Here is a 12,632-nt window from a genome sequence, read left to right as displayed (position 1 = left end):
TCACCGCACCTCAGGCGAGGGGCAAGGTTGAGAAGCCGGGGCCTTCATGAATAACCTCAGCCAGTACAGGAATTGTTAGCATCGCTCTGTATCACTAACCAGCCGTCCAGCCAATGTAACATTATAAAGACCGAGCAGTTGAGGATCCATGTTATTTTACTCTAAACGATCTTCATGGTATAAGAACAATTGCAACACCAGAATAAAATGTCACTGAATATCCTGTAAATGTTATCAGATTCTGTACGTTAATCTGATGGGTAAATACATTGACTGTGTCACCAGACCACAGGAAGCAGGGATGTGGCCAGTGAATTTCCACTAAGTGCTAACTGAGTTAAGACAGTTTGAAGTCAGTGCCAAATACGGTGTGCGCCTTTATATGCCCTGTTTCTGATCAGAACTCTCCACTCACCTGACGAAGGAACAGTGTTTCCAAAAGCTAGTGGGTTTACTATCAAATAACACCAGGTTAAAGTCCAACAGGTTTATGAGACTTCTTACTGTGTTTACCCCAGTCCAATGCTGGCATCTCCACATCTAGTCTCTCCCACCGGGGAAACATCCACCCTTCAAATCCCCTCAGGATTTTAAGATCACTTTTCATGGTACAAAACTCTGAGGTCACAAAGCAACAGATTCAAGAACAGCTTCTCTTCCCTGCTGCCATCAAACTTTTGAATGGACCGACCTCTCATTACACTCTAGCTAGAACTGTAACGCTACATTCTGCATTCTGTGGATGGTGTGCTTTGTCTGTATAGCAAAGTTTATTAGTCATAAGTAATGTTTCATTAACACTGCAATGAAATTAAGGTGAAAATTCCTTAGTCACCACACCCTGGTGCCTGTTCGGGTACACTGAGGGAGAATTCACCTAACCTGCACATCTTTGGACTATGGGTGGAAACCGGAGCACTCGGAGGAAACCCATGCAGACACAGAGAGAATGTATAAACTCTACACAGACAGTGTCCCAAGCTGGGAATTAAAACCAGGTCCCTGGTGCTGTGAGGCAGCAGTGCTAATCACAGTGCAGAAACAATATTTTTCACTGTATACTAATACTGTGACAATAAATCAAAATCAAATTGGATACAGGCCCAGACTATGCAATCTTTCCTCAAGATAACCCTTCCTGCCAGAATCCGCTAAGTGAACCTTCTCTGAAATGCTTCTAATGCCTTCACAGGCTACCCACCATCATCTCAGCACAACCCCAACCTGGCATGAGGCTGTGTCATCACACTGATGTTCTTTTCAATCCTCCTTGCTGCAATGCTCCATTTCACCCTTAGCAAGTTCCCCGCAGGAGAACAGAACAAACCGGAATCTCTTAAACTTCCCTTGCCTGCAGGCCAGATCCAAACTCATCCCATTCTCAGATACTTGCATCTGCACACACTCTGAGACCAAGCTCCAAACATTGTCAACACCTTCGCTGAGGTGTACAAGAGCATGGGCTTAATGTGAAAGAAAGACAAACATCCTTTACCAACCTACCCCTGGTTATCAACATTCATGATGAGTCTTTGGACAATGCGGCCACTTTTCTTACTTTGGCTGCCCACTGTCAACATGGGCAGATATTGACAAAGAGGTTTAATACCACCTTCGCTGTGCCATTGGAGCCTTCAGTCCCCTGAGGAAGAGAGAGTTTGGCAATCAGTTCCTCAGACCCGGCACCAAGCCCATGATCTACACAGCAGTAGTGATACCCACCTTCTTAAATAGCTCAGAGACATGGACCATGTCCCTGGAAAAGTACCACTAGCTTTCCCTCTGTATGATCCTGCAAATCCATTGGCAGGATAGACATTCCCTTATTCAGGTCATTCGCACTTCAAGATCTTGGTGTCTCTTCCACACTCTAGACTTGCTGCCAGCTCTTTCCGATACAAAGTCCTGGAAATTCTCAGCAGGTCTGATAGCATCTGTGGGGAGAGTAAAGGGGCAAAATTTCGAGTCTTAATGACCCTTCATCAGAACTGCTCAGTTACTGTCACTGTTTGCTTTGCAGATATATGGATTTGGGCCGATGTGCAAACTCCCGCAGACATTCTCCCCATGATCGTGTGGGTTTTCTCCGGGTGTTCCGGTTTCCTCCCACACCCCAAAAACGTGCTCTTAGGCTGATTGGTGTAACAAATTATCCCTAAATTAGTCTCCCCTCAATCTTCCCCAATAGGTGTAGACAAAGTTTATAGGTAGAGGAGGGCACTCATAATGTTAAAATGGCGGCACAGGCTCGTTGGGCCGAAGGGCCTGTTTCCCGTGCTGTGTTGTTCTTTGTTCAGATCTGCTGAGATTTTCCAGCACTTTGTTTCTCTTTCAGATTCCAGCATCTGCAGTATTTTGCTTTTAGCTCTTTTTCCAATAGCTCAGTTCATGTTGCCCTCATTTTTCCATTTTGCCCAGAAGCTTATTCATTTCTTATTTAGATCAACCCTTGATCCTCCTCCGTCTGACCTTTTCCCTCAGCTGCCAGTATCTCTCATTTTCAGAGTGAATATATCTCATGATGCTGGTGTGAAAGTCAGTTGTTTAACATTGCGAGAATTCACAGAACAAATAAACCTGTCAGAAATTATGCAAAGTGACAGCATTTAATAAATATTATGGCTAAAAGTGAACGAGATGGGCACAGTGGGAATTCTTGTCCAGTCTAATACCATCAGTAGTAGATCTGTGAAATGCTGTACGTGTAAAGTTAAGGGCTAGACTCTGACAAACCTTTGGTACGGAGAAGAATTGGTCTTTAGTTAGCCTTTGACCAAGTTCTTCAATTAGTAAATTCAAAGTAGTGGAAATTCAAGGTAAAACTTGGAGATGCAAAATAAACGCTAGTGAATAATCTTTCAGTAAAGAGAGAGAAGTATAAAGTGGAGTATCCCAGGGAATGGACATTCAGGAGTGAGACACAAACAGTTGAACCCTGGTTTATGATCTGGTTGGATAGGATCATGTGGAACATCAGACCTTTCCTTTTTGGGTGGACCAGAGGGCCAATGGCCTCCCTCAATGAGGAGACAGTGGTCTATTAGTATTTATTGCTAGACTATTAATCCAGAAACCCCACTAATATTCTGGGGACGCAGGTTTGAATCCCACCATGGCAGTTGTTGGAATTTGAATTCAATGAAAAGTAAGTGAATGTCATTAATAATTTACCGATGACCATGAAACCATTGTTAATTGCCAGAAAAACCCATTTGGTTCACTACTGTCCTTTTAGGGAAGGAAATCAGCCATCCTTGCCTGGTCTGGCCTACATGTGACTTCAGAACCACAGCAATGTGGTTGATTCTCAACTGCACTCGGGCAACTAGGGATGGGTAATAAATGTTGGCCAGCCAATGATGCCTATGCCCAGGTGTTCGGGTTTCCTCCTACAGACCAAAGATGTGCATTGACCATGCTAAATTATCCCTTCATGTCCAAAGATGTACAGATGAGGGTGAATAGCTATGGTAAATGTGAGGTTGTGGGGTTAGGCTGAAGGGGTGGGCCTGGTTAAGGTGCTCTTTCAGAGAGTTGATCCAGACTTGATGGGCCAAATGGCCCCCTTCAGCAATGTAGGAATTTTATGGTTCTAAGTGTCACATTGGACTCAAAACAGGAATTCTGCACCTCCTTCCACAGACCTGCTGAGTTCCAACACATTGTGTTTTTATTTCAGATATGCAGAACCTGCAGTAGTTTGCTTTATTCTGCTGCAATAAGCAATTTCTGATACTTTGATTATATTTTAATCCAACATATGCCTTCATCTTTTTATGTAGATTTTATCAATCAATGTTACTTACTTTCAAAGTATATTCTTCAATGTTGCGTTCACCCCAGGTGCATCTCTGGACAGAACTGATCTGCAGCAATGAGATCTATCGGTCCGATGCTGTAGTGCATGTACCTGGGTCAGCGATTCTGCACTGGATACAGTAGGATCTGCATCCAGATGAATTGGGCTGTTGCTGTAATGTGGGGTTGGCTTATTACAGGATTACTTGGCCACTTCACGTGTGTAATTGATAACTTATCAGGGATATTTGAGACCCACTGACTGCCCAGTCATTACTACCATCTATTGCTGTTTGTAGGATGATTTAATTGAAGAAAATGTAAAACAAAAGTAAAGCCAAGGGACCAGTTATCAAGAAGGCAGCATCTTGGACCAAACTGTATGTTCTTCCCCATCAGGCCTGCTGAAGACCAGTGGGGTCCCGCAAGGATCAGCATTGGGACCCGTGCTGTTTATGGTTTATATAAATGATTTGGATATAAATGTAGAAAGGTTGATCTATAAGTTCGGGGATGATATAAGAATTGGTGAGTGGTAAATAGCGAGTAAGATAGCCTTGGATAGCAGGAGGATATAGATGGGCAGGACAGATGACTGCTCTCCATTTCCATGCAAATGGAATTCAATGTAGATGGCACAGTGGTTAGCATTGCTGCCTCAGCACCAGGGACCTGGGTTCAATTCCTGCCTCGGGTTACTGTCTGTGTGCAGTTTGCACATTCTCTCCCTGTGTCTGTGTGGGTTTCCTCCGGATGCTCCGGTTTCCTCCCACAGTCCAAAAGATGTACTGGTTAAGATGATTGGCCATGCAAAATTGTCCCTTGGTGTCCCAGGAAGGGTAGGGGATAGGATCTGGGTAAGATGCTCTGCAAACTCAATGGGCCAAATGACCTGCTTTGCACTGTAGGGATCCGATGTCATAGAACGTCAATATCAGCTTTAAGGTAGACTATGCAGCCAAAACTAAAGGGAATGGAGCTTGTTGGACACTGAACTTCTGCATATATTATCATTTTGAACCCTAACAAATGTATTGTTTTTTTTTACCCAATCTTGAATTACAAAAAGGATTAAAAGAATTTTAAAATAAGTGAATTATTAGATTATCTTGGTGGGTCCCATCCAAATAATCCTGGGTTTATTCCCATTAATTAGCTACAAACCACTGTTCAAAGACATAAATGAGCTTGTGAAGACTGTCTTCAGTGATTGCGGTTTAATTGGTTCCTTTTGTGTTGAATGCTTTAGACCATTTTTTTTTTTGAAGAAAACTTCAAGGACTAGTTAATGTCTTATTGTCTGGTGTTGCTCCTTTCTCTGTTAAACCACAAGGAAAATTCAGTTTCAACTTCCTCTACTCTTCACAGCCCTTCAGGAAGTGTTGGGTGTATTCCAAGCAGTCCAAATATCTTACAAATATTTAAATTCTGCCATCTTTGTAACAAACAACATGTTATCACTAATCTCCACTTTCTCCAAAGACTCTGAGGCACCTGTTGCTCCTCCAGTGACCGGAACTGCAAAAGCCAGCATTAAATAGAGGGTTATAGGTAAGCCTAGTAGGTAGGGATACATTCGGTGCAATTTGTGGACCAAAGGGCTGTTTATGCTGTAGTTTTCCTATTTTCCTCCTTTCTTTCAAACCACTTTGCTCTCCAGATGGCATTGACTCTTGCTTGGTGGGGGGGGTGGGGTCACTTTTCACATGTCTCGACTGCGGATCTCTCTAGGGTCTGCCTGAGAATGCAGAGAGAACAGTGTACGCAGCGCGCTGTGTCCAGCTGTGCACCTGAGGGCCAGATCTTTCTGGATTGGCATCAATGGAGAGTCAGTAAGAGTCTCCAGCTGAAATCTGCCTACCAATGGGGTCTTGCTGATGGCCTGAGGAGAGGAGAGGTGGTTCCAGTACTCAGAGAATCCCATCGAATCCTCGAATCCCTACAGTGCAGAAGCAGGCCATTCAGCCCATTGAGTCTGCATTAACTCTCTGATAGAACATCCTACCCAGACCCTATCCCTGTAACACCACATATTTATTCTGCTAATCCCTCTAACCTACATGTCTTGTCTTGTAATACTAAGGAGCAACTTGGCATGGCCTACCCAATCCCTAAAATATACATCTTGGATATTAAGGGGCAATTTAGCATGACTCATCCACCTAATCCACACATCTTTGGACTGTGGGAGGAAACGGCAGCACCCAGAGGAAACGCTGACACGGGGAGAACATGCAAACTCCACACGGTTGGTCACCCTGGGTCAGAATTGAACGTGGGTCCCTGGTGCTGTGAGTCAGCACTGCTAACCACTGCCATGTGCCATTCCTTAAGGAGCTGGTTTAAAAACAAAATGTCAGGCAAATGGCCAAAAGAAATGGCTGAGAACAGAAAAGTTTGTCTTTGGGCAAAGCGGTGGAGCTGCCTGAACCCCTTCAACTGATGGTCGGATGAATTGGAAGCTGGAGGTTGGTACATGGTGACTTTCTCTATTTGACATTAGGAGGGCATTCTTCCCAGAATCCTACAGCACTTGTGGCTGGAAGAGTGGCCAAATTCAAACTCCATCCCATTCCTGGAGAACCTGGGATCAGCTGTGGAGCAAGATATCAGAACTTGGGGATGTTTGCAAAATGCAACTTGCTCCTAGGGAGAGACGAATATCGTTGCTCCAGAATTCTGGTGTCTGAAAGACTTGATTTTTAATTGCCAAATGATTGGCCTTTGATTTAGCTAGACTGAGCTGTTTATAATTTAACATGCCTTCTTCCCTAATAGTAAGAAGTCTCAACACCAGGTTAAAGTCCAATAGATTTATTTGGAATCATGAGCTTTCAGAGCACTGCTCCTTCGTCAGGTGAGTGGCCCCAACTTCAATATTAAACACTGGTTTAATATTAAATAATAAGTTTTCACCAGCACAACATGAGTTCATAGTGAATTGATAGTCTTAGATCTAATGCCCCACTCAGCTGGTGAAGGAGCAGCACTCCAAAAACTCATGATTCCAAATAAACCTGTTGGACTTTAACCTGGTGTTGTGAGACTTCTTATTGTGTTTACCCCACTCCAACGCCAGCATCTCCACATCACCCTTCCCTGTAATGCTGGATGCCAGAAGTTAACAAGTTCCTCACCTCCAGGTCTATTTCCCTGTTGAGGATGGAAAATGCATGTGTTGGATGTTACCTTCATTGATGCTTGAATTCGCTTGGCATGGAGACAAGAAAGAGACGCATTCATCAGCTATGTGTGAAAATTCCTTAAATTTGGGGTGGAAATGGATGCGCTTCATTTCGCCTTTGTTCAAATCATTTTTTTAAATGAGGACACCGAATATGGTAGCAATACAACTCAGGATGGACATCCTTGTTGGTTGAACTGTGGATCATGCTGCTTTCGATTGAGAATCACACTGCTAAGTGATTTTAGCCACTTGATTTCCCAGACAAGGGCAGACTGTTTATTTGAGGAGGTTACTTTTGTAACTGGCTGAAGGTGACTAGAATGAGCTGGGAGTGTTATTAGACTTTGTGATTGCATCAATGTTTCTACTTCATTATCCTCACTGATGATGGGGAAATAATGGCCTAGTGGTATTATTGCTAGACTATTAATCTAGGAACTCAGTTAATGTCCTGGGGACCCAGATTCGAATCCTGTCACGGCAGATGGTGGAATTTGAATTCAATAAAAAAAAATCTGGAATTAAGAATCTACTGATGACCATGGAACCATTGTCAATTGTCAGAAAAACCCATCTGGTTCACTAACATCCTTTAGGGGAGGAAATCTGCTGTCCTTACTCGGTCTGGTCTACATGTGACTCCAGAGCCACAACAATGTGGTTGACTCTGAGCTGCCATCAGGCAACCAGAGATGGACGATAAAAGGTGGCCCAGCCAGCGATGTCCATGTCCCATGAATGAATTAAACAAAAAGAAAAATCCTCTCATTGCAGTTTTGGGGTGTTTCCCTCCACTTCTCATTGGACCTTTCTTGTACTGAAAACAAGGATGTTGTGCTGTTGAGACTGAAATACCATTGATAGTTTGAAGTCGTGTTTCTGGATAGCGGTGTTGTGCTCTTTAATGCTCTTTTTGGCTGAGTGAAACTTTATTTTTATATCTTGTGCTCTGCTCCTGTCTGCAGCTGCCCACGAAGAGTGTAGCCCTGGATTCCAATCTACCTTCCCTTTGAAAGGAGTCTGGCATAAGTGACTGGTACTAAGTGAAAGCATTGTGACTGCATTGGGAAGCAGCTATTGCCTTGCACGCTGTGTTTTTCTCATGACAGAATTACTGCACATTGCTCCTAGCTTAGCACTGGCTGCCTGTTTCTATATTAAGTCAGTAGATAAATACCATCCATCACTCCTCCTTTAGATTTTGGAGAACCAAACTGTTCAGTAAAATATGTGCTATATACTTTTAATAGTCAATAGGGAAAGAATAATGGAACAAAGAAAATTCCAGCACAGGAACAGGCCCTTCAGCCCTCCAAGTCTGCACTGACCATGCTACCCCCGACTGAACTAAACCCCCTACCCTTCCAGGGACCATATCCCTCTGTTCCCATCCTATTCACGTATTTGTCAAGATGCCCCTTTTAAAAGTCACTATTGTATCTGCTGCCACTATCTCCCCTGGCAGCGAGTTCCAGGCACCCACCACCCTCTTGTGTAAATAAATAAATAAATAAATTTGCTATGACCTGAGATTGCTAAATATCGACCCCTCTGTCATCAGCAAATTGGCGTGGAGATGTGAGCATTGGACTGGGGTGAGCACAGTAAGAAGTCTCACAACAGACTGAAGTCCAACAGGTTACTCCTGTTAAAGTCCAGCAAATTGGCCCAGATTGTAGATTATCTCTGTGTCAGACTGGTAGCAGGTGGACACTGCCATAGAGGAGCCAATGAATTTGACTGACTGACAGTGCATTGCCGTACCTGCAGGTATGTGTCACTACCTCCACCCTGTGAAAGAGGCTGATCTCGGCTATTGCTGAACCGTACAGCAGCCCTTGATGATGAGGCTTAATATTGTGTATGGACAGACTGACTTTGGCATCAGCTAATCTACAATATATACCACCTTTTACTCTTACATCACCAAACATCGCAACTGTGAAGTGTGAAATCTCAACACTAGTATTGGAAAAATCACTCGTTTCCCTAACTTACAACAAGGTGCAACGTTACGCTCCAAAATGAAGCCCCGGAAGAAATTTTACAGTCAGCCTCATCTTTAAGCATTTTCCTGAACTGTCTGAACTTTCCCAGCCCCCTTTTATAAGGGGAGCCTGTGGGTGTTTTGGGAGATAATGATGCTGTTAATCTATTAATAACATCTCCCACAGCCTCTGTAAACCCTCAAGAGATTATTTCCATATTCAGCTTCTGAATATTCAGAGTTAATTAAAGTAGAGACATTTGCTTTCCTTAAAATAAAAATGATGTCCTATTTACATGGAGGACCCCAGGGTGCAGGCAAACCGAGAACGTCTGCAGTAAGGACAGGAACGTGTGTGAAGGATGGTTCAGTTAACGTTAAAAATCAGACATTTCTCAGGCCGCACGCCCTGTTTGACTTGGTGGAAACATGGCTATTCGGAAAGCCTACCCCACTAACCATTGGCAACATTGTTCTGCTCTCCATATTACAAAAGGGACAGAGGCACTGGAGAAGGTACAGAAAAAACAAGTATAAAATAGTAGAACTAAAAGGTTCTAAATATAAGGAAAGACGGAACAGGGGCTTCCTTTTTCTCTCTTCCTCCATCTCGAGTGGCACAGTGGTTAGCATTGCTGCCTCAGTGCCAGGGTTCAATTCCCAGCTTGGGTCACCTGCCTGTGTGGAGTTTACACATTCTCCCCATGTCTGCGTGGGTTTCCTCCAAGTGCTCCCATTTCCTCCCACAGTCCAAAGATGTGTAGATTAGGGGGATCGGCCATGGTAAATGTTTGAGGTTATGGGGCTAGGGTGTGGGTGGATTCGATGGGCCAAACAGCCTCCGTCTGCACTGTAGGGATTCTGTGAGAGACAGAGGTAACCTGAGAGATATCTTCAAAACTGTGAAGGAGCTGAGTTCAGGTAGAGAATAGAGTCCAAAATTAGGAAAGTTTTAAAGTTTATTTTATTAGTGTCACAAGTAGGCTTACATTAACTCTGCAATAAGGTTACTGTGAAAATCCCCTAGTCACCACACTCTGGGTACACTGAGGGAGAACTTAGCATGGCCAATGCACCTAACCACCTCTTTTGGACTGTTGGAGGAAACCAAAGCACTCAGAGAAACATGCAAACTCCAGTCAGACAATGACCCAAGCCGGAATTGAACCCAGGGTCCCTAGCAGTGCTAACCACTGTGCCACCATGACTCCCAACTCAATTGAAGATAAGAAATAGGAAGGAGTTTGTATGAAGAATGAATGCCCATGTGGATCAATATCGCTGGTTTCTGTGCTGGAATCTATTGTCAATATATGGCTTGTAAATTTTTTTTGTGATCACTGTTGTGTTCTGCTTTGTTTTCACAGGGGGAACAGAAACATTCAACTCCAAAAGCTTGGCCCTGCAAGCTCAGAAAAAGATCCTCAGCAAAATGGCCACCAAGGTGGTGGCCAACATGCTGATTGACGACACAAGTAGTGACATCCTAGATGAGCTGTACAAAGTCACCAGAGATTACACAAATGACAAGAAAGAAGCCCACAAAATCTTGAAGGATTTGATCAAGATCGCATTGAAAATCGGGATCCTCTACCGCAACAACCAGTTTAACCAGGACGAAACAGAGATTGTGGATAAGTTCAAGAAGAAGTTGAACCAAGCAGCCATGACGGCAGTCAGTTTCTACGAGGTCGAGTTCACGTTTGACAGGAATGTCCTGGCGGAACTGCTGAATGAGTGCAAGGACTTGCTGCATGTACTGATCGAACGTCACCTCACTCCCAAATCCCATGGACGTATTGACCACGTCTTCAGACTCTTTGCAGACGTGGAGTTTCTATCAGAGTTGTACAATCCCGAGGGAATTTACAAAGAATACCTGCAGAAAATCTGTGAGGGCGTGAACAAACTGCTGGATGAAGGAATCATCTGAAATTTAATGGCTCAAACCTTTATATATAAAAATTAACAGGATAACTTTTAAAAACTCCCTGCTGGTCTTCAAGGAACAGCCACACCATCACTGAAGGGTTTGATGGTCCATCCCTAGTGTTTGTGTTTGATGCTACAGATAATCTTTTTGTCTGAACATTATGCTGTAGATGTATACATTTTAAAAACAGGATCAGTTTGTGAAGCAGTTTTGTTGCTGTGGGGGGGGTACTTTATTGGCTGTGCCTGTGCATGTGGAAGAGCTTTTTTTTGGTATCATATTTTCACTCACACATTATGGGATGTTTGTTCTCGAACATTGAAGTATTTTTCAGACCCTCAGTCCAAGTAACAATCTTATGAAATTTGGAAAATTTATAAAAATGCAGAAGGTTGAGCTACACAACTATAAATCTTTGCTCTACCATTGCTGTAAATGTTAGAACAATTTAGGCCAAACTTATTAGCTGTTTTTGTAACTTATAGTTTGAAGGCCATTCAGCCCATGGTGCCTGTGCCAGTTCTGTGAAACAGCCATCCTCATGGTGCCATAACTCCTTCGCAGTTTTCCTTATCCAATTTTTTATCCAGTTGCCTTTTAAAAGCTATTATAACTCGTGCTTCCATCACATTCTGCTTTTCATCCTAACAAACACCCCCCACCCCCATTTAAATAACATGAAATAATCTGCCATGTGGGTGAGGTGGAACCACTCCCTCCTCATATGGTAGACCTGCTGTTCATGGTGAGAGATTAAAGTAGTTAGGATTATATTCACAGGAGTTCAAAAGAGTGAGAAGGCATCCCATAAAAACTTACAAGATTCAAACAGGATTAGACAGGGTAGATTCTGAATGAATGTTCCTGATGGTGGGGTAGTCCAGAACTATGGCTCATAGTTTGAGGATAAGGGGTAAATCTTTTAGAACTGAGGTGAGGGGAAATTTCTTCACCCAGAGGGTGGTGAATGTGTGGAATTCACTCCCACAGAAAGCAGTTGAGACCAAAACGTTGTGTGATTTCAAGAAGGAATTAGATATAGTTCTTGGGGCTAAAGGGATTAAGGCATAGGGGGGATAAGGCAGGATTTGGACATTTTAATGATCAGCCATGATCAAAATTAATGGTGGAGTAGATGAGATGGGCCACAAAGCTTCTGTTTTTCTAAACAAGAATGGGGTTGGAAGAGTCTGTCAGTCAGTCCACTCCATAATAGGAACAAGCCAGGCTTCCATATCACCGAACAACTCCCCCCACCCCCACCCCCGCCCCACCCCTGCAGCATGTTCAGGACGGAAGCCCAGGGCTCTGCTGTCAGAATTCAGTGACTTTGCACGTTCGGTTCTCTGGGAAAACAGAAAACCAGGGAGATCACATCCTAAATCCAAGAGTAAAAATCATAGCGCTGTGCTCTGATGACCACTCTCTTGGAACCAGGTGCAAGTTTTGTGCAGAATGCAAAAGCACCTTTTTTTTTATATTTTAAAGTGTGATGGCAGGTTAAAAATAAACAGGCGCACTCACCTAAACCAAACAACTGGTAATGCTGTCATCAAAATGTAAAGCACAGTAACAAATTTCATCAGGTAAGAAGGAGCCAGATTGTTTTCCTGCTTTTAGTATTCAAGGATTTTCTTTTAGGAGACCTTAGGATTCCAGCGAAATGTCAGCACATTTCCGAGTAGTTTATAAATGAAACCAATATTAAAGAACCTGGGATACTTTCA

At 43.3% G+C, this 12,632-nt stretch overlaps 1 protein-coding gene across 1 annotated transcript in view; it reads left to right on the top strand.

Moving 5' to 3' along the window:
* The window catches only part of tnfaip8l3 (tumor necrosis factor, alpha-induced protein 8-like 3), a 58,519-nt gene extending 46,348 nt beyond the window's left edge, over window positions 1–12,171 (top strand). Inside the window, exon 2 of the mRNA XM_080214276.1 lies at window positions 10,340–12,171. Within this exon, the coding sequence (XP_080070402.1) occupies window positions 10,340–10,905 (566 nt within the window). The 3' untranslated portion in view covers window positions 10,906–12,171. The remainder of the gene's footprint in view (window positions 1–10,339) is intronic.
* Window positions 12,172–12,632: the final 461 nt, after the last annotated feature.

This window comes from Carcharhinus amblyrhynchos, chromosome 28, assembly GCF_965287045.1.
Source record: "Carcharhinus amblyrhynchos chromosome 28, sCarAmb.v2.hapA, whole genome shotgun sequence".
Lineage (NCBI taxonomy): Eukaryota > Metazoa > Chordata > Chondrichthyes > Carcharhiniformes > Carcharhinidae > Carcharhinus > Carcharhinus amblyrhynchos.
This window is presented reverse-complemented; position numbering and strand designations above follow the sequence as displayed.